The following is a 22278-nucleotide window of genomic DNA, read 5'->3' as shown; positions in this document are numbered from 1 at the left end:
GCCAAAGGAGTAGTATCACTAGCAGGAACCATGCCAACTGTCGGCGCACCAACATCACACACGATCTCTGATACAACATCACCAGTCTCCATGCCATCAGTAGTAGAGACCAGCACCATGTCAAGCATACTACAATAATTTGCTGCAACACCCAATTCAATTGAACCTGAACCCTGTGGAAGAGAGTGCGACATGCCAATGCTAGTATTAAGGATGGATGCATCCCGATCTCCACTGTCTTTGACAATCTCGACCATGGACATCCTCGAATCGCCAGACATCACAACCTGTGATTGTACAGAATCTGGTAAAGACTGCAGTCGCTCTAACTCCATGGTCACCTCAACCAAATGAAATTGTGACTCCTCGAGAGCCACCTATGTACTCTCAAGAATCTCAGAAGTCACCATGAGCTGCTGAGTAAGCTCACTCACCTCATCTTCTTTGACCAACAATGCGTCATATGCTGTACTACCCCACTCCATAAGATAATCTTTATCGGCTACCAACTGCATATAATTCTGTCTCAGAATCCAGATAGCCTCCCATAAAGAGTGGATCTCTGTCAAGGAAAGATAACTGCCTCCCTACTCATCACTAGTAGGAGAACCCCATCCATAAACTACTAACAATTGACGAGCAGCATCGAAATGTCGGCAAGCAATAGCAATGTCTCGCTCACTAACTCTCAGCTGACTAGACACATGATGGCATTGGCTAGACTGTCTCCTACAGTCCTCCTCTGATGCACTATCCAAAGGAGTATCCTCAAAGTTACTGGTCTCTAGAGTATTACCATCCATATCCTGCGAATCAACTCCAAAGCTCATATCAACATACGGAGTATCAAAAACTGTAGCATCGCTGTCCAACTCCTCTATACCAAAAGAAATTGTCGAGGAAACTAAGTCCTCAAAACTGCCCACTGCATCCTCCTGGATGTCATCAATGCCAGTATGATCCTGGGACTCATCTGTACATACTGCCAAATATGAAAGATCATCAACACATTCCAGCAAGAATGGTCGACTGGATATGTGAACAAAGCCCAACACCTGCGTATAAAAACTAATACCAACATTGGACAAGCTGTTGGCACAAGAAAAAACAACACTGTGCAATTTGCTAATCAAATCCATGATAGCACCCAAACAATCATTGCTACCAAAGGCAAAAAGTGATAAAAATCTCTAGTCAACTGAATCCCAAACGCCAATATAACAATCTCGAGTCCATATCCGTAAACTAGAATCAGCTAGTAACTCAAGCAAACTCCTCACCTGAGTAATATGACTAATACCAACTCCACATACCTGTCTGACACTGTCCCTGTATCCTGGATGTGAATGCAAGACGAACTCACAACATTATCAACGACCACATATGATCCACCTGCTGCAGAAAGCTGAGTATCAGGTGTGCAAGATGAAACTAAACTCAACTCCACGCCATGCCTATCCCCATGTCTCTCCAAGTCTTGTAATGCCAATGGAGTATTCACCAAAGAAGCTTGAGTGTCCTCAAGCTCACGAGAAAGCCTGTCAACTTCCTCCTTCCTCCTCAAGGCATCTAAATAGTCTCCGGCAAGGCTAAGAAGATGGTCACGATCTGATAGAAGATGTAAATAACTCAACTTCATCGTTCCCATTCCTTCCCTAATTGCCTATAAGTCAACACAAGAAGACTCTGCCTGAACTCCCTTATTTCTACCCTATAATTGAATCACTCGGATGTGATCCTCTATCATATCCCACATCCTATCATGATGAGATAATGAAGCCACAATACTGTCTTCGCTCACCTTCAGTTGGTTGGAAAAAAAATGAGAAGTACTTCTAGCGTCAACCTCATGTGACGAAGCATCCAAATGTGCCTGGTACTCCCTTTCAGCAAAGTCATGAATACTCAATGTTTGCTCATCTCTACTAGGTATCTCACGATTGTGCACAACAACATCCTCAAAATCATCATCTGAACCCTCTACGCTGTAGTCACTGCCTGTCGTAACCAAACCATCCTGAGTACCTGTGACATCACCCTCTGGCGACCTGTATACAACTATCTCAACTTGAGTATCAAGTTGACAATTACTATCAATCTGCGTAATATCCTTCACTACTTCCTCCTGTGGCGGAGTAGAATCTAAGACCTCAGCCTAACTGTAAGCTAAATTCTCGAACTCCTCATGCAAGTTCTTTGTAATTGTGTCATCTGCCCTGTGAGAAGATCTGCCAAATAGAAATCCAGTCAACTTGTTGGTGACCTGTTGCAACTCATTGTGTTTATCTGCCTGCTTCTGCATGGCAACTCTGTAGTTCAGGTACCTGTCAAATGTCCATCCGTCCTGTACATATGTTGGTAATGAATTCCACTCATTCCTTGCTTGTCGGAGTTCATCTGCGATATCTGTTACCATAGCATCAGGTGTGAGTGATGGAGTTTCTTCCCTGAATGTAGGACATGTGGGTCTGTCAGCTGTCCCAGACCGTGTACTTTGCCCATGTTGTGATCCTGCTATGCTCTTGTCATCCTGGTCATTATTATGATTATTTCTCTTGTTTTTCCCAATCAAATATTGCATCATAGCCATCATTGCCTGTGTACTTGCCTCTATTGATTGTAGAAGCCTATCCTGATGCTGTAAAGCCTCATCATCTCTCATAATTTTGGGTGGGCTTTGAGAATGTTTTTCAGCCATGTTCTCTACTGTGTTGGTTCCCTATGTAAATAGAGCCCTTTTGTTTTTGCTCTTATTAACTAAATTGAATGGTGGCTGCATAAACCCTGTCAGGCTGGCAAAAAAGCGTTCTGATACCACTGTAATGACCCCTACCAATAGGCCACTAAAAACCTCTAATGTTGAATTGAGAAATTTTGTCAAACACTTCACATACAAGGGTCATATGATTGATATAGTATTTCATTTTGCGTTAATGACTCTTTCTTCAATTAGAATTTTTTTGCAAGAAGACTCAAAATTGACTAAACAATGACCTAACATGAATGTGCAACTTATTTTGACAATATTCAATGCAAATATGTAACTAAAACTACTTGCAATATGTTGCTCCAGCAAATAGTAATTATGACGAACACTTTGGATGCAACCTATGATGGCATTAATGCACTTATAGCCAAGTGGCATTAATACAAACATTTGGTATGCAAAATTATAACATTATTTATGCCAAAAAGAGAACCTACAGCCAATTGACATTTTGTCAAACAATTGGTATGCAAACTAATAAGCTGATTGTGAATGATAAATACATATTCAATTACAACTATATCAGACCAGCAACTTATGTCTCCTTTATTGCACATATAATGTCAACTACAATGCTAGTATGAAATGGCCAAGACTCTTGGCTTACATCTGCAAGAATAATGCTTAAATCTGATACAAACTTTCACCTACAACCTTACCTTCTAATATGCATTTAAATGATAAGAAAAATGCATAAAATATCCAAAGGAACCTGATTGTAGATGGCTGTAATAATTTTTACTAATGCTGCCTTTTCGCCTTGCTTTTTCGGAATTGCTTTTTCGCTTTGCTTTTTAGGATCTGCTTTTTTGGATTTGTTTTTTCGGATCTGCTTTTTCGGACTGCCTTTTTTATTTCTCTTGCAACCAAAAACTCAAACCCTCAAGTCTGAGTATGCAAATTAAGCTCAACTTAAAACGGCTAAGTGCCACTTCTAAAGGGCAACCCTTCAAAGGATCTTTCACCTCCTCAGTTATGCAATCACTTGGGAGGTATCATTCCCAATGATTAAGCTGAATACTTGTAGGCCTTCAAACTTCACAAATGCTCAAGTAGACACAATATAGAAAATAAACTTGGATGATAGACAATGAGCCCTCCATGCCTATATATTCTTTTTCTCCACTTTTTCCAGAAACTTCTAGAACATTATTTTATTTTATCTATTAAGTGAGTTTATAAAATATTTTATAATTCAAGTCACTTTATTAAATTAATTAAATATAAAGTTATTTTGTAATATTTAATTATTTGATAACTTTATAAATAATTAACTTAATACCACTTATTTATTTAATTAAAATAATTAATTAGTCATCCTCATAAAATATTCATTATTTTGGACAACTTAATTAATTAAACTAATTAAATCAAATTACCTCCAAAATGGGGACATGACAGAAAAGCATCATTACTTAGACCTCTAGCATTGACAAACTCTATGAACTCATCCATGATTACATCTCTCATATCATCATCAGGAAATATTCTTCTAAATGCTGCCTGGTACTTGTTAGACACTTACATATCTCTATATGGTGGCAACCTTCTTGGTAGATCACAATATTGTGAGCTATAGTAGTTGGGGGTCAAGGCATAGGAAAGCAAATGTAATGGAGTGGTCATTTTGTTCCATCTTTCATCAATAATTTTTTGCACTTGTTTGAAAAAGGTCTCGTGCGGCTCTTGCTCTTCTCATTTATAACTTGTTTGATCTTTTCATTCATTGAGTCTATGCCATCATAGATCTCTCCAAGGCAAGGCCTATCCATGTCAGTGTACCTAAGCATGCTCATAATGGGCTCGGTGATCTTAAGGGGATATTCCACACGTTCCCACCATGACTCAGCCAATAGCTTATCCTTTATTTTGTTGCCCTTTCAGTGTTCTTTTGCTTCCATACACCCCAATTGTGGCTGATTACCATACCTTGAAGTGCATCTTTCACTTGCACAAGTCATCTTAAGACGATTATATGTGATGCAAAATGGGTCTCAGCAACCTATGACATAAAGTAGAGCAAAAAACAAGAACTATTAGATACATATTTTAGAGAAAAGTATACACATCGCACAAGTAAAATATGAAAAATAAAAAATTGTCAAATATTAAAAATTAAATTACTAAATTCAAATTGAGTTCAAGTTCATTTACCTTCAATAGATCCAATTTTGAGTAGTTCCTAAAAAGAAATTGAGTCATGTGGTGGCTTGTGACAAACTTTTGTAGGCCCTTAGCCTCTTCATACACTATTTTGATCCCCTCAATTTGGTTCGTAAACTTTTGCAGCATAAGATTGAGTGAATGGACTGCACAAGGTGTCCAAAAGATATGTTGACATTGTGATTCAACCAACAAACCTGCTACTTTACAATTTTTTGCATTGTCTGTTATGACTTGGACAATGTTTCTTGCACCCACTTGTTCAACGGCCCCAATTAGTATATCAGCAATAAATGGCCCATCTTTTACTTTGCCTTCACAATCCACTACTTTCAGAAACATTGCCCCTTTAGGGGACATCAAAAGGACATTGATCAAGGGACGTTTCCTGGAATCCTTCCAGCCATTTGAAACAATTGTCACCCCTGTCTCAACCCATGAGTCCCTTATGGACTTCAATTGATTTTCAATCCGTTGGACCTCTTCATCCAACAAGGTGGTGCGCACTTTCTCATACCCGGGGCCACAATACCCTTTTGGAGCTTCATTGGCACCCCTCAACATGTCCTTCCAAAATGGAGAGTAGACAACATTAAGGGACAACCCATTTACATACAGGCATCTTCCCACCTTATAGTCAGCAATTTCCCAGCCCTTATTTTGATAAGCAGTTTCTAGTGGCCCCTTTCTTTTGTGTACAACGGGGACAGATTCAGTGTCAATGTCTGTTGCGGTACTAAAGAAGGGGTGATCTTGTACTATAACATCTAAAGGGGCTGCATTCTCTTTGCTCTTTTACTTTTATTGCTACTGAGTTTTGTTGCCCTGTGTCCTCTCTCTTCTACTGCCTCATGCTCTTCAATATATTTTAGCACAGTTTGATTTGGTATAGGGGCACCTTTTTTGCCAGGGCATTTCTTGACTCCTCTTCTAGGTTAACCACATAAATGACCTACTACACGATAATAAGAACTATTTCTTTCTACACCACATCCTCGACATTTCCAACAGAGTGCACCACCACCTGGAAGGGGTTTTATAATGTCTACATACTTCCATAGAGGAGAATCAAAGTTGGTTCCATTCTTTGTTCAGTGTTTCCTTTTGATAAAGAGGTAGATGACATTCCTTTCCCTATGGCAAAAAATTAGATACACATTCATAATTTATATGCAAGAAAATGACAAATTTTGGAATAATGAAAAAGATTCAAAAATATATGAAGATTGAAAGAGAAATGGAAAAATGAAAAACGTAGAACAAAAACAATAGCAAATGGAATAAGATCTTACCTTTTCCAGCCATTGCAAGCTTGCAAATGTGTATGAATAATGCACAAACACTTGAAGAACTCCAAAAAATCAATCTTCAAACTCCTCCTTGCACAACGGGATGCTTGCTCAAAAACTTATGCGCTCTCCCTTAAGAGAAAATAACCTATTTAGAAACATAAAATGACAATGAGAGGGAACAAAACCAATTAAAAACACCTTTTTAGGTTTTATGGACGCCAAAAAATTATAAAAAATTGCTAACTAAACACTTTCTAGCCGTCCATCTCTGCAAGTTTGAACTAGGTTCGATTTTTTTAAGGTGGTTCGCCCAAGTTCGAACCCAGTTCGAACCAGATCGAACCCAGTTTGAACCAAATCGAACCAAGTGTGAAAAAAAAGGACCTTGGTCGAACCAAGTTCAAACCAGACCCGAAATTTGAACCGGTTCGAACTTACCTTGGTTTGGAGGGAGGGGGAGGAGGTAGCTGTGCAACTTAGGTTAATATAGTCACTTAAGTGAAAAATCAAAAAGTAACTCAACTTAAAAATATAACATAAAGTGCACTATAGTTACTTTAAGTGAAAATTAAAAGGATAAAGTAACCTAAAAACGTAACATAAAGTAAATTTATTTTATATTTTCAAAAAGTGAATGTCAAATTAAAAATATAACATGATATTTTTAATTCGTGTAGTTACACCTAAAAGGTCCACTTTTTGGGCTCAAATAGTCAAATCTTTTGATTGCCAACTCCAAGTAGGCTCTAGTAAAGATCAAATCGAAGGGAAAACTAAAGGCAATGATTTGAGCAAAACTAAAAGATCAAAAGCTAACAAACACACATTCAAAAACATGAAAAAGGACATTGAAGGATTCAAAAATCAAGCATAGCCTCAACAAACATAAACGCTAAAGGACTTGGAAGCCTTCAACAAAAGAATTCATTATATCAAATAGATTGATTGGTTGATCAATACTACCCAATTAAAAAAATGAAAATGCAAAACTAAATTGAAAAAGTTTCATAGTGTTACCACAAAATGCAGGACAAGAAGACCACTGACCGGCTAAAGACATCGATTATCTACTTGTGTCATCTTGCGTAAAATATGGAGTTGGGCACCAAGAATTCATGTTTCCATTTATATCTAACAATATTCTATATTTTGCTCAGGTATGGAGATAATGCAAGCGGGAGGAAGAGCAATGATCATCATCATGGAATGAACAAGAGAAGCTATGTATACAAAATCATGTTTGGGCAGTGAAGATATTCAACGATGAAGATGCGCTTATATGCACAAATAGCATTTCAAAAACATTCCAAGGCTCACAAGACTATGCCCAGACTTATCGTTGTCATGCCTATAACAAATTATCAAATGCAACAAATAGATTATTAATTGTTGTGAAATGGTATTCGATTAACAATGTCAATTAGTGACCTGTTATGAAAAGACGCGGTGCTTGGAAAAGCAACCGATACCCTTCTTAAATCTATAAGGATATATTTTACACAATTTATATATGCTCTCCAAAAAAATTGCATACTTTATACTATACGCCTTATTGATATATTATTTTCTCATTGGTAGAGAAATGGATTTTTGAACTAAACTCATGGATGTTGGATTATTGAATAAATTTTTATACGATTCTGGAGTCAAACTGCATTGGATGGATCATCCGTAAGGAGTGTCTCTAGTGCACTTTTATTTCCGGCATGATTTGTAACCATAAATATTTATTTAAAGCTTTAGAGTTGGAAATATTATAGAGTTTTGTCCTTTATAATTATTTTTAAATTCTATAAATAATTTTTATGATAGGTAAGAGGATGAGATCAACTATAGCATTTTAAAATCGATCATCATAGATATGATGAAATATTTAATTGTTCTTATATCTATGTCAGGTTTGTCTACCAACCACGGGAGTCAAAATACATTATAGACTATTTTAAAATTTTGTCCATTTATTTGATCCATCGCATCTTGACTACTAAATTATTTATAGTTGATGTGCGTATAATTTTATAAAGTTGTGCGTTGTAAACTTATAATATTGACTCTATTGCCCTTTAAATTCGGCACTGGTCTTTATGTTATTCATGATTTGCAATCCATACGTTGGCAATTATTTCATATCTTTCCTATGAAGAATTAATATATCCATTTGTTGCAATAATGCATAATTATTATTTTATTTAAAACACTCATATTTATACAATCATTTACTTTTGTTATTAATTTGTAATTTGCAAGTTTAAAGCTTTTTGTAATCCTTGCCATTTGGGAAACTTTCATTTCATTCATATTCAAATCGATATGTTATAATTATCTTGGACTTAAGTGATTTGTTTAGGATAGGTATACCCACCTTGGCATTGCAAAGCCAGAAGTGTAGAAGACTCAAATCAAGTTGATCGGTCTTGTCAAGTTGGCCTTAACCGGTTGGATATCCCAGCATCGAGTTGGCAAGACTTGTGGGATTCCAATCTATGGTTTTGAGAACCAACAGATTGGTGACTCTACTGGGGAGTTGCAAAAAAAAACCCTAAAGAGTTTATGATTTCATACCAATAAGAGTTAAAGTTTATTTGATTTGTTAAAGTATTTCGATATATTTGAAATCTGAATAAGTTTATAAATTTATTGAAGTGCTTTTGATTTCAAGCTTTTGTAATTTTGTTTCGTAAATCCTAATTTGCTATGAGAAGATTTGATCTTGTAGAAGCATTGTATATATTTTCTTTAAGCCTTTGCTACAGGTTTGATCTTCGATGAGGTGTACTCTACTAGCGAGAAGAACTCAAATTCTTAAAGATGATTTATTTCCTCCATGTGGAGGTGGCGACTCTATTGTGTTTTGATTGGTACTTCAACAAAAGGAGTGTCTGGATCATTAGTGACTCTGTTGAGGGAAGTGACTCAAAGAGATGTACTTTTCTTATTCTTGAAAGAACGGACATTGTTATTGCAAAATGTTCCAACCAAAGAAACGGAAACAAAATCTTCCAAGTGAAGATAGATCGCTGGACCTGGGAAGATTTAAATATAATCCTAATGATTTATATTTAAGACTCTCACTTATCGCCCCCAAATTCTTGGAGATGGTAGTGAATGTGCTCTCAATCATTTGGATGCTTTCTACAGATTCTTATATGCATACAAAGTGGATTCAGAAGGTCAAGCAATGAGGCTTTTGTTAGAACCTTGAAGGATTTTGCAAGGGAGGCATATGATTTATTGCCCACACAAAGTATTGCATCATGGAGGGATTTGGAGCAGTGATTCCTTGCCATATTCCATGACCAAGAAGAAGAAGATATGTATGAAGACCAAGGTCACAACATGGAGAATCTTGATATGGCTTTGCTTGGTGCCTTTTTCAATGTAGAAAGATATGAAGGCGAGATGTCAGCACATTTGTTTTTGAGGATGACAAGTATTTATCAAGAGATACCATCTAACCTCAAGCCTCCATGTGATAAATTTTTAAACAAATTTTTTGAGTTGGGAATCTCACCAAAGAATCTTGATGCAAAACTTCTTTTTCAAATATTAGAGGAAGGTAATAAAAATGAAGAAAAGTATAGAGAAGTGAACGAAGTTTGGATCTGAGGAAGAATCCATCTATGATAAGACTTGTGCAACAATATATAACAACAAATGCAAAATCGAAGAGGGGGCTTATGATCAGAAAGGCCATATGCTTGATGACAGTCTTGGTAATGGTGGAGAGAATCCTTTCAATGCTTTTATTAATATAGAAAAACAAGAGGAATAATTTGCAACACAATTTTTCCTAAGAATGTTTAATGTTTATCAAGAAATATCTTCAGAATGCAAACCTCCTTTCTCTCATCTTTGCGATAAAATGGATAATCTAGGCCTCTTACATGATCCTCAATTGCTCATCCTTCTCAAATATGTAAATGATGAATTGACAACAAAACACAAAACTGAGGAAACACACGGCTCTAGTAACGCTTCATATACAGGAGAGGTTGGGGATCAGAGCGAAAGAATCCATCGATGGTGGAAATTGTATTGAAGTTGCTGACACCGATGATCATAGAGACGATGATCTCCTTAGTATGGAAGAGATCTTTGATTTGCTTGAAATAGAATATCAAAAGCACATTGAGAAAAATGTGCAAAGTTTGTTAATGTCTTATCAAAGTAAGAAAACTAATGATTTAATATATGTGCTTCCCATTTTTGATGAAGCTCTAGAATGTCTTCATAAGGATGAAAGATTTGAGGAGAATTCCTTGTACAAACAGGCTCATGGAGAATATCAAGAAATCTTCTCCGAAGATAAATCATGTTATCCAGATGAAATAGATGACGATTTTCAGAAGGATCAATTCCGTAAGGATATCCTATTTATTGACATTATATATGAAACACATGAGGTGCCGGATGAACATTCTCATGGAGATGTGCTTGAGTTTTCTATGTTTTTAAATCCATTTTTTGAAGAGGAATTTTTATGCAATCAAGTATATCAGCATTATAATGAAGATAACAAATCTTATGATAATTTTGAAGTTGATAAAAATCGTGATGTGCATCTAGAGGGTGAAACGTGCATCAGTTCACTTTACGAGCAAGAAATACAATCATACGAGCATGGTTCTGAGAATTCTCCAACTGTCATGTTTGATCAGATTTTTTATCAAAGAAAAGTTGTATTTCTTGAATATGAGCCATTTTCAGAACCTTTTTGTGAAGAAAATCAGAATTTGGAGTATGTAAATCGAGAAAATTGTATTCCAGAAGACATCCAAGCTGAGAGAATTTATCTAGATGCTTTTATGACTAATCAAAAGCATGATCATAGGGATCTTCTATTCGGTAGAGAGCACATTACTCTTGATGATTTATCAAAGGCTAAACAAGAGTCAAATACCAAAGATTGTATAAGAATTGCCCAAAAGGATGCCACAAGGGAAGTTGCTCGAGCACATAGTAACCCAAAGAAGTCTTGGTTTAGGGTGCCACAAGGGAAGTTTCTCGGGCACATAGTATGCAAGCCAGGAGTGAAACAAGATCCTGATAAAGTGTGGGTGATAGTAGAGATCGAGGCTCCTACGGATGTGACTAGTGTCAAATCTTTCCTCGGCCACATCGGATACTACTGCTGGTTCATAAAGAACTTTGCACAAATTTCATTTCCATTGAATAGGTTCACAAGGAAGGGGGAGGTATACGTTTGGGAGAATGAACAAGGAGAGGCCTTCGAGGAACTAAAATCAAGGTTGCTAAGTGCTCCTATTTTGGCATTCCCTAATTGGGATAAAGAATCTCATGTGCATGTGGATGCATCAAATTATGCCATTGGGGCCACCTTGGCTCAAGGAGCGCATAGACTGGATCACCCAATATATTTCGCAAGTAGGTTGTTGTCAAATGCTGAGAAGAATTACAACACCACAAAATGGGAGCCCCTTGGAATGGTCTATTATGTCCAAAAACTCAGGCACTACTTATTGGCGATGACATTCACCTTTTATGTGGACCATCATGCCTTCATGTACTTAGTTAGTAAACCCATTATTCAGGGAAGGGTAAGCTGATGGGTTCTCTTAATTTAAGAGTTCACATTCAAGACCATCGTACAACTAAGATGTAGTCATGTGATTGTCGAACAACTATCACATATTAAGTCTAGCGAGCCCCCTGTTGGAATAAATGACGACTTCCCAGACGTGCATTTGTTTCATATTGTCTTACTCCCCAAGTGGTATACAAGTATAGGAGAGTATCTGTCTATAGCCCAATTTCCTTGGGACATGCCTCTAGGGGAATGAAGGAAGTTGATCCTCAAGAGTAGGACTTTCCAACTAATAAATGGATTGTTATATAAAATGAGTCCAAACCAAGTACTCAGGCGATGCGTGATGGAAGAGGAAGTACCAAGTGTGCTCAAGGAAGCCCACAAAGGACCAGCAAGGGGACATATGGGTCGTGATATGACAGCGGGGCAAGTACTATTAGAAGGTTTATGGTGGCCAAACATTGTACAATGATACAAGAGAATGGATTGTCTAATGTGATACTTGCCAATGAGTAGGAAAACCTCTTAAGAGGGACTTTATGCTGCTCAACCGTTCACATGCACAAGAGCTATTTGAAAGATGGGGGTTGGACTTTGTTGGACCTGTAAAGGCTAGTTGTGTCCAGCGATGTCAGTATATTTTGGCAGCCACGAAGTACTTGACAAAATGGGTTGAAGCACGTGCATTGCCAGATAACTCAACACTAAGCATTGCAAAATTCATTTACGAACAAATTATAAGTAGGTATGGCATTCAAATTCAATTGATGAGTGACAATCATGTCATTAAGCTTCTAACCACTGAATTCAAAATTTTCCGTATATTGTTGTGTCCATATTATTCGTGGGCAAACGGTTAGGCAGAAGCAACTAATAAAATTTTGCTGGGAGTTACCTATAAGTCATGTGGGATAGGAGGTGAAGACTGGGTGGAGAAATTGCCCTCGGTGTCAAGGGCCTACCGTACCTCCTACAAGGTGACCATGGGGCATACACACTCATGTACAAACAAGAAGCAGTGGTACTTGCAGAACTCATGGTTCCTGGCCTAAGGATAGCTATTGATAACAAACTTGGCGATATGGAGGGTCTAAGGGAGGGACTTTGCACCCTGAACAAGTTGTGATGGAACCCAAAATTTTAGAATCAATTTGTTGCTGATGCTATGAAACAGTGCTTCCTCGGTTTGCAAGGGATGAGCTTCCCAAAACAGATGTAGACATTCTTCTAGCTGTTGCTGACAGGTTGGACAGTTTGGTTGGTCTTTTTGCAGTAGGTTGTCAGCCATCTGCAACAAGTGATCCTTTTGGGCTCCACAGAATTTCATAGGGACTTGTCCAAATATTGGTAGAAAATCAAAAGAATGTGGATTTGACATTGGCAATACAAATAGCAGCTGAGTCCCAACCTTTACATGTCTCACCTTCCATCATTGCTGATGTGCATCTGTTTGTGACACGAAGGCTAGAACAGCTTCTGGCTGATCAGAATATCAGTGTTGAAATTGTCCATTCTATTCTTTCAGAACATGCAAATATGCCATGCTTGGCTGCCATCTCAGCTTTGCAAATAATACTCAATATAATCTAAATGGATTTTAGGAGACATTGAAGACCATGTGGAGCAATTGCTTTCTTTGGTGTTTGAGAATTATAAATCATTGGATGATTCAATACCATCAGGCTTAGTTGATGTATTTGGACCTGCTACTGGCATTGCTGCACCGGCTCTTACCCCTGCTGTAAAGATATATACTCTTCTCCATGATATACTATCTCCCGAGGTGCAGTTAATTTTGTGCAGCTATTTTCAGACTGCTGTGAAAAAAAAGGGTCAAGGTGACATATAGCAGAGACCGATGAGTTTGTTGCAAATGGCAATGAAGGAATTTTGTTGGATGCATTAAATATTTCAAGAGCATATGCAAAAATGAAAGCACTTTGTGTGAATATTCGAAATGAAGTTTCAACTGATATTGAAATCCATAATCAGCACATTTTGCCGAGTTCTATAGATCTTCCAAATATTGCTGCTGCCATATATAATGTGGATCTCTGCAACCGATTACGAGCATTTCTTATTGCATGCCCTCCCTCTAGCCCTGCTCTACCTGTGGGAGAACTTGTAATTGCAACTGCAGACTTCCAGCGAGATATTGCGAGCTGCAATATTAGTCCTGTAAAAGGAGGTGTTGATGCAAAGGAGTTATTCCATTTGTATATAGTCCTAGACGCCTTTTACTGCTCGAGTCTTGTAAGCCTGATAAGGTCCAATCGACTGAGATTACGACACAATGTGCAACATCACCATTTGTTGGGGACATGTATGAACGCATTAAAGACACATTAAATGAATATGAAATCATTGTTCATCGCTGGCCTGAATACACATTTGCTTCAGAGAATGCCATTGCTGATGTAGAAAAGACAGTCCTGGAAGCATTGGAAAAGCAATATGCTGATGTTTTGGCACCACTTAAGGAAAATACGATGCCCAAGAAATTTGGTCTCCAATATGTGCAGAAACAAGCAAGTCGCCGAATTGAATATAGGGAAGATATCGTGAATGTCAAACTTGCAAAGATCGATGGAATCATCATAAAATGAATATATATAAAAGGGCAATAAACACATAAACGACAGATAAAATATAGTTACGTGGATACAGAACCTGTTGTCAGGGACCAACGCGGAAATGGAAGATGCGCATAGGCATCGGGAATATTAAATGGCACAAAGAACCTGTGAAATGGACATGCATGATAGAGCCTCATGACGAGAGGAGAAATATTAAAACCACAAACTCCTTCTATTTGCGCCCAATGAAGTATTGATATCTACAAATGGAGAAACTATTACAGGAGCCAGCATAAGATTCGATTCTAAGATCCGATGCCAGGATTTAAGTGCAGAATATTGTATTTTTTTTTGAGTTCAACTGATATTTATCTTGTTTTGTTTGTTACAGGTGTTAAAGCAGAAGAGGAAAGCGAGCATCATCAGGAGCAAGCAGCATGTTTACGGGAATTAACACCTTTTTCATTCACATATGCAATATATAGGTTCCACCGCTTATAGCTGGGTTGGTGTGTTGTGCGAAAGCATGGAGCATGGAGATTCAAGGCAGTTTCAAAATCTCAAATGAAGGAGACACATTATCATCATACCTTTTTTAATATTCAAAAGATCTGTTGTCTTTCTCTATAAGATTCGATTTGCCTATTAATTAGTTCTGAAGCGGTTGGAGGTTTCTTCTTAGTTTATTAGAGTAAAGTTTGTTAATCTTCTAAGATTATATGATTAGGTGATGAGGGGGCATGACTGTTCACTCATGCCTATGATAACTGGTTGGTATGCCTATGATAACTGGTCACAAGTTATCTAGCAAAGATGAGTCACCTACTGTTGAATAGAAGAAGTATAAATCTACGATTGGAGGTTTGCAGTATTTGACTCACACAAGACTGGATATAGCTAATGCAGTTAGCATTGTGGCGTGATTTCAAGCTGGTCCTAAAGAATCACATTATGCAACAGTAAAGAGGATTTTTCAGATATTTGAAGGGTACATCTGATTTTGGGTTATGGTATGACAAATCAAATGAATTTACCTTGTGTGCATATATTGATGCGGATTGGGCAGGCAGTATGGATGACAAAAAGAGTATAAGTGGTGGAGCATTTTTCTTAAGAGGAAGATTGGTTTCTTGGCTAAGCAAGAAATGGGACTGTATTCCACAGAGCACAACAAAAGCAGAGTATGTAGTAGTAGCAAATGTTCAAGGACATTGGAGTTGAGTTTATAGAGCCTGTTATCATACATTGCGATAACACAAGTACAGTGAGTATCTCTAAGAATCATGTGTTACATTCAAAGAGAAAGCACGTATCTATTAAGTATTGTGTTTTGAGAGAGAAAGTTGCAAAGAAAGAGATCAGATTAGAGTATATCAGTACAAAGGAGCAGATAGCAGATATATTCATAAAGCCTTTGTCAAAGGATACGTTTGAGTGCTTGAGAGGTATGCTTGGGGTTATGCCCCTGCCTACTTCTGAGTAGTTGATGCAGAGATTGCATCAGTCCAGTGATACAGAGCATTATTCTTTATCTGGATTGGATGTTTGATGTTGCCTCTATGAGGGAGTATCTATGTTTGAGCTGAGTCATGAAGGACACTTGGTAATTGGTATTGAACAGCATCTTTGGACACTTTGAGTTTGTTGAAGATCTTATGAGGTAGAATTGACATAATGATGCCTTTGCCATTGATGTCAATGAGGGAGAAGATGTACATGAAAAACATTTCATTGTACATTGGGAGAAACATACAAGAAATGAGGAAAGATAGTCAATTGAGGAGTAGCATAGTGATGGATTTTGTTCCTGAGATTTAGATTTCATTGATGAAGAGGATTTGAGAAAGGAAAAATATGGTTACAGTACAGTGAACATTCATGAGAAGCATGAATGGGGGAGCAGTTGCAGAAGAGTGTCGGTATTCATGGGACTTAGATTCTTTTCATCTATGTTGCCATCAATGCCAAAGGGGGAGATTGCTAGCATGAATGTTGATGATATTCTTATAGGGGAGTATCCTAGCATTGTTGGAGCATTGGGGAGATTGTTAGCATGATTGTGTGTCGCATTCATGATTGTTTGTCATTGATGTCAACATACTAATGACTCTGTAAAGATTGACAGAGCAGCAGACAAAGATTGACGATAAGGCTATGTGTAGTTGAGGACTTGTCTACAAATGTCGAGATTATGTGGTTAAGTGGTGCATGCGGAAATATGAAGACAATTGACAGTTATTCAAGATTTATTAAAGACAACGTTCAGGCAGAGTTCTTGAGAAGCAGTTATTGTTGCTTTGATTATATCTCCTAACAGAGATAGAATTTGGTTAAGCACAGTTGTACAGAGGTAGAAGACATGACGAAGATGTAGTGGTCAAACGCACACATCTCAATATTGCACGTGTGAAGAGTTTTAAAGAATTTGAGTCGATAGTATTATGAAATTGTGAAAAGATGTAATGTAACGTGTATTGTATTATCTTAATGTAGTCCTATATTAATTGTAAATTGAGAAAGCCTCAAGGCTGACTCAATAATTAGCTTTAGGACATGGTAGAAAGGAAAGTTGTTTTCCTTGTGGAATGTGTATTGAAGAGTGATTAAGTGATGCAATTTATGTGTAATGTGAGTATGCGAACTTGGATGTGAGATCTAGTGAACCTGATATTGAATATCTTGAGATCAAAGAAATGTTTGGTGCGAATAAGGCATGGAAAGATGACAAAGAGACTGTATTTGGCAAAAAGGTTGTTGTGGACAGTTGTTTATTTGTATTATTTTGCCAAGGATAGGACTAAGATCAGTTGGACAATAAGTTCGGTGGTCTTTTCCTTGAAGCTGTTTGGGCAGTAGATCCTTCTGCCTTCCACAACTCCTAAGAGGGTTGGAATCTCCAAAGTCTCCTAACAAGGACTGATATGTACTGAATGTGTTTCATTGACTCCTAACAGGGTCCATCCTCTTGTAAGGAACTTATATATTGCTACATAGTTTTGTGGATACCATCCCCACTGGCGTTTTCCCTCTGATCAAGGGTTTCCCTAGTTAACAAATTTGGTGTTATTGTGTACGGTGATCTTGCTATGGTTATTGCACTTATTGATAACATGTTTCAGATTTAATAAGGTTGATAAAAGTTGTTTTGATTGGATAACTGATTCACACGCCCCTCCCCGCTCCCCGTCTCAGTTATCCTGGTGGACTTTACTTTCTAACAACATAATAGTTCGTGGGTTTTCAACTATCACTGCTCATTACCTTGCATTTGTGGCAAAGTTCTGAGGAGAATTACAAATGTAAGTACATGATATTGAGGGATTTCACCAACGGACTTTTGTCAGCGGTGAGGGTGCAGTCCATTGAGGAGAGGACAATATGTTTAGATGCATCATCTAGAGTGTAGAATTGACTCCTATACTGAGGTAGAGCCTATGTAGTTCAACTCAATCAAGATTGCAGATTCTGAAGACCAACAAGCATATGATGATGACTTCATTACATTTTCAAGGAATTTTGCATGTCAGCCTGTCAAAGTTTCAACTGTTCTTTTGAATGGATCTATCCTTGAGCATTTTCACAGTCTAGAATCAAGAGAGGCATTTCTCAGATTTTATCAAAATATGAAACTATTATAAATGACAATGTCTTCATGCAAGTAGTTCACCCCTGAAAACTTACAGAAGGGCAAACTGAAAAAGTGCTAAAGTCTTCACAATGAAAAAGCAAGAAACTGCTACACTACCTCATTAAGGCAACCCTAAAATCAACCTGGAAATTGGCAGCAACTATAAATAACGTAGGAATGTGAATGTCAACTCTTCAAAATCTGTTTCTACTGTACCCTTTCTTCAGTTTGCCATCCAGCTCAACAAGAGTTCTGTAGACCCAGGATCTCGTATCTTGATTGTCTTCTCCTTAGTTACTGGATTTGTGCACTTCCCTTTGCCTATGGATGTGGGTTTGTCCAGGTGCAGATGCAGAGAGGGGGTGTGTGGGTATGCTCACAGGGTGCACATTTTCTCCCTGTTGGTGCATCGTGCATTTTCTCCCTGTTGGTGCATCCGGATGCACCAACAGGGTGAAAATGCATGCCCTGTGAGCAACCGGACATGCATAACAAAGAAAAACTGGGATAATAACAAGAGAGAGGCAGCACCATGGATGCTCGACCTGATGACTAGCAATTGGAAGATAATATTTGGCGAAGTTGATATTGCTTAACTCAGGGAAGATGTTCAGCAGTACCATTCTCTCTCCAAACTCATATACCTGACTAGATGAATTAAACCAGAGCCTGCTTCCCATTTCATTTCTGAAAATTCAGTTCATGTTATATGACAACATTTGGTTGCCATGGTATCGTTGTATGAAGGAAATTACTATTAAGATATTTTATGTGAAAATTTAACAACGTTAATAATCTTCAAGTAATATGAAGATGCAATGTTTTATAAATACATATATAATATATTAGAATATTATAATGAATCTAATATTATTTAGACATTTTGGGGTTTGGTTTAGTATGTATAATATGACTCCAATCTTTCAACATGGTATTGCTAACTCATGGATTAAAATTTAAATCTTTATATAATTTTTTTCAAAAATGTCAATTCAATTGATATTGGTATCTCTTATTTGAACATTTGTGAACTATCGAATGGCGTTTAGTATTTATCTTTGGCATTTTGCATTGATCATTGATGAAGTATCACACTATGAAATGATTTAATTTTGTATATTTTCTCCATTTTTTTTGTATATATACAAATTTATAACACACATACCCAAGCACATCTGAAACCTCAAAAAAAAAAAAATTACGTATCCATGTATGGGATTCTCATTCCCACATCCACATCTGGATTCGAATTGGTAACTTAGGTTTTCTCTCAACGAAACAAGGTCTTTGCCTTCATCTCTAACCAATATGAGCACCCTACAACTTGCTTTTTGTAATGATAGTCCTATCTCTTTTCTTTTGCAATGAAACGGTGAGCATGTAAGCTGTTGGTTCATATCACCTTCTAACCTCATCACATCCTCTAGTGCAAAATCTCTCCAAAAAAAGATACATCCATCCATATCGCAGTGGGAAATAACATCTCTCTGCAGTGACTGTTACAATTAACCTCCACGGTTTCATATGCTGAAATCAACACCTTACAAGATTTAATCTCTTGATCTTATATCTTTAAGAGCAAAAGATAATCCAAAACTTATGCAAGAGTGTCTTTCCTTTTAGTATGAACGCCATAATCTTTTGAGGTGAATTTTTATAAGAAGGCCTCCAAAGCAGAACAGAAGCCATTGAGGAAATTCTCTCCATGAATAAGCAAAGGTGTCATTTGGCCATAGTGAAGCAATGCAATGACCACCGGATTGCTGCATGCTTCAATGCCAATGCGCTGGGATTTTATCAAATCAAAAATATCATTAGGCAGGAGATCCTATACCCCAACCAAATCTTTCAGTAGGAGTGATCACTTATAAATGACAACTGAAGCCATTACAGAAAAAAAATATTCAAGAAGGCATGCAACTAATGCTATACAAATGCCTTCAGATTACATGCCAATGCTTTATGTTTTCTTCAAATGGAAAACATAGTTGGCTGAGAGACCTTAGATCCCACCCAAATCTTTCAGTAGGAGGGACTGGCTGTAGGAGGGACTTGGATGCCTCTTAAATATGGGTAAGGCGGGCAACTGAATATATGTGCTCTCACAGCAAGCATGAACGTGCTCATTGCCATATCCCATCTCAAGAGACAGCCAGCTTCCCTCTGTTTGAAAGAGAAGTAAAGAAAATGATGCCTTGTTTATTGGAATTTGTGGTTTGATATGTAATTTTACTCGGTAAACAATTATTTAGGTCTCTGCTTCTCTTAGTAATCTCTGTTTATGTAATCACCTTTAAGCAATATTTGTCATTCACCCAGTGGAAGTTCCTTTGAAGTTTTTATATTGCTATTTACTCATCAATATAATCATCAGTTATCAAAATCTTCACTTTTATATATAGGATTTCCTCTACTCGACGTGAAAGTTTTACTTGCATTGAACTGAATAGAGATATTGTTTGTTGCTGTTGCTGTTGCAGTGCCGTAAGCAGTGTACACCTAGCAAAATTTTAATTGTTCATAAAGGCACTGAAGATTTTGAGAAGGCTAAAAGAAGAAAAACCCTTTTTTTGGAGTTCAAAGAGCAGCTTACACTTCTACATAAAAGGTTGGTGTTTGAAGAAAAAATGTTTAATGAGTCCTAAACTGACGGGTGGCAGTTTGCCTCTCACAATCAAATTAACTTGTATCCTGCCACTGCAAGGTGGTCCTTGGCAGTTGAAATTCAGATACAAAGGGGCGAAGACAAGGTTGAGATATTGAACAATTTCATATTTCATCCCTGTGATGTGATAAACAAGATTTTTATTGCATTCAAATTGCATAAGAAAGCATGGTTGTTACTTATGCAATGAATGCTGTATCTTATGTATAAAATGACGTGTACAGGTTATGGATGTGGTAGGAGGTGCATTAAATTTGTTTTTGGGAGGACCAGTCACTATTTTAATGATTATTCACTTTTGTTTAAGTGTCAAGACCGAGAATCTTTAATATTGTATCATAAGTTTTGTAACTTGTTAGCTCGTGGTGCAATGTTTGGATCAATGGTATAACTCAAATAGCTTTCTTCCTGATGTTTTACAATGATAAATTGCAGTTCCAGTAGACAGCTGGGTTTGATATTTTCTTTCATCTTGGCTGATAAGATGTTTTAACTTTCCTCTCATGATAGTAAATTTAGTACAAGATGTTTTCTTTGAGAAGATGGACCTTTCAGTAGGAGAACAGTATCTGTTCTATCTCTTGTGCTTTGTTATTATACAAATGAATGAATCATTGAAGGAATTTTAATGACGTCCACAAGACAACAGTCTGAGGAACCCAGCATCAAAACCTAGACCTTTCATGTTCTTTTTGATGTCAGCTCTCTTGTTATGAATCTTTATCAGAAAGCTAGTGGTTTTGTCCAGCCTTGCTTCTTCAAAAACTTGGTTTAGACAACCCTCCTTCAGGTTCTAATACTGCTCACGGATATTTAGGTAAGGAACACATTTGAAAATAAAGTTTCATTCAATTTCAAAACCCCTTTGCTACCTAAAGTACATGTTCTTTCTTCCTAAACCTCCGTGGAAACTATCATGTAACTGTCTCTAACCATAAACGAAGAGATACGGTTCATCCTTGCACCACTAGCAATCTAGCTTTATCTCTAATTGTCACCCATAAGTAGTCTTTATCTTGATGACCCCAAGTGGGGTTGAACTCTCTCACATAATGGCCTTTCTTCTGCCCCATTTGCTTTGTCCACATGACAACCCTGAATTTCCAGCACGAGTCTTCTCATCTCTATATTGGTGTTAGGATATTTTTGTATCTCAATGTTCCATTTTCCCAGCCATTCTTTCTTTTGTCTCGTTCACATCTTTTTTTTTATGGTGGTTCTCCTCCGTGACCACTAACTTCGCCTAGCTATGTTTATCCACATTTTCAACTTGTTTGGATAGATTAACAAACTGATAACTGCTGCCATTAGGAATATATATGTGCCAACCAAGAGTATATCATGAAATTGTTGATTAGGTGCAGGTCTCAAGTGACTGATCCTTTTCAAGATAGCAACATGCACTTAGTAGTGTGTATTTCACGACAAATCAAATAGTTAATTTTTCCCTTCGGTACTGTGGAAGATTTGAATTCAACACCATTTAAGGGTCTACTGCATAGATATCATATAAATTTGAATATATATTTTAAAAAGTAATGTATGATTTTACACTTTATGCAACTATTAGACCATTTATGTTGAATATAAAGGTTAGAGAGAACAAGATTAATGGTAATCATAATGTGTTGACATCATT

At 37.3% G+C, this 22278-nt stretch overlaps 1 protein-coding gene across 2 annotated transcripts in view; it reads left to right on the top strand.

The window, feature by feature from the left end:
* The window catches only part of LOC149567028 (uncharacterized), a 105226-nt gene that overhangs the window by 82761 nt on the left and 187 nt on the right, over nucleotides 1–22278 (top strand). Inside the window, exon 4 of one of the 2 annotated variants that reach the window (XM_089820248.1) lies at nucleotides 20455–21099. The exons of the other annotated variant lie outside the window; for it this stretch is intronic. Within the exon in view, the coding sequence (XP_089676374.1) occupies nucleotides 20455–20619 (165 nt within the window). The 3' untranslated portion in view covers nucleotides 20620–21099. Of the gene's footprint in view, nucleotides 1–20454; nucleotides 21100–22278 lie in introns of those variants that run through there. 2 annotated transcript variants of the gene reach the window in all.

The sequence above is a fragment of the Cupressus sempervirens genome, chromosome 3 (assembly GCF_028749045.1).
Source record: "Cupressus sempervirens isolate cs-2001-9-10 chromosome 3, ASM2874904v1, whole genome shotgun sequence".
Taxonomy (NCBI): Eukaryota; Viridiplantae; Streptophyta; class Pinopsida; order Cupressales; family Cupressaceae; genus Cupressus; species Cupressus sempervirens.
Note: the sequence above shows the minus strand (reverse complement) of the source record. Positions and strands in the feature narration are given on the sequence as shown.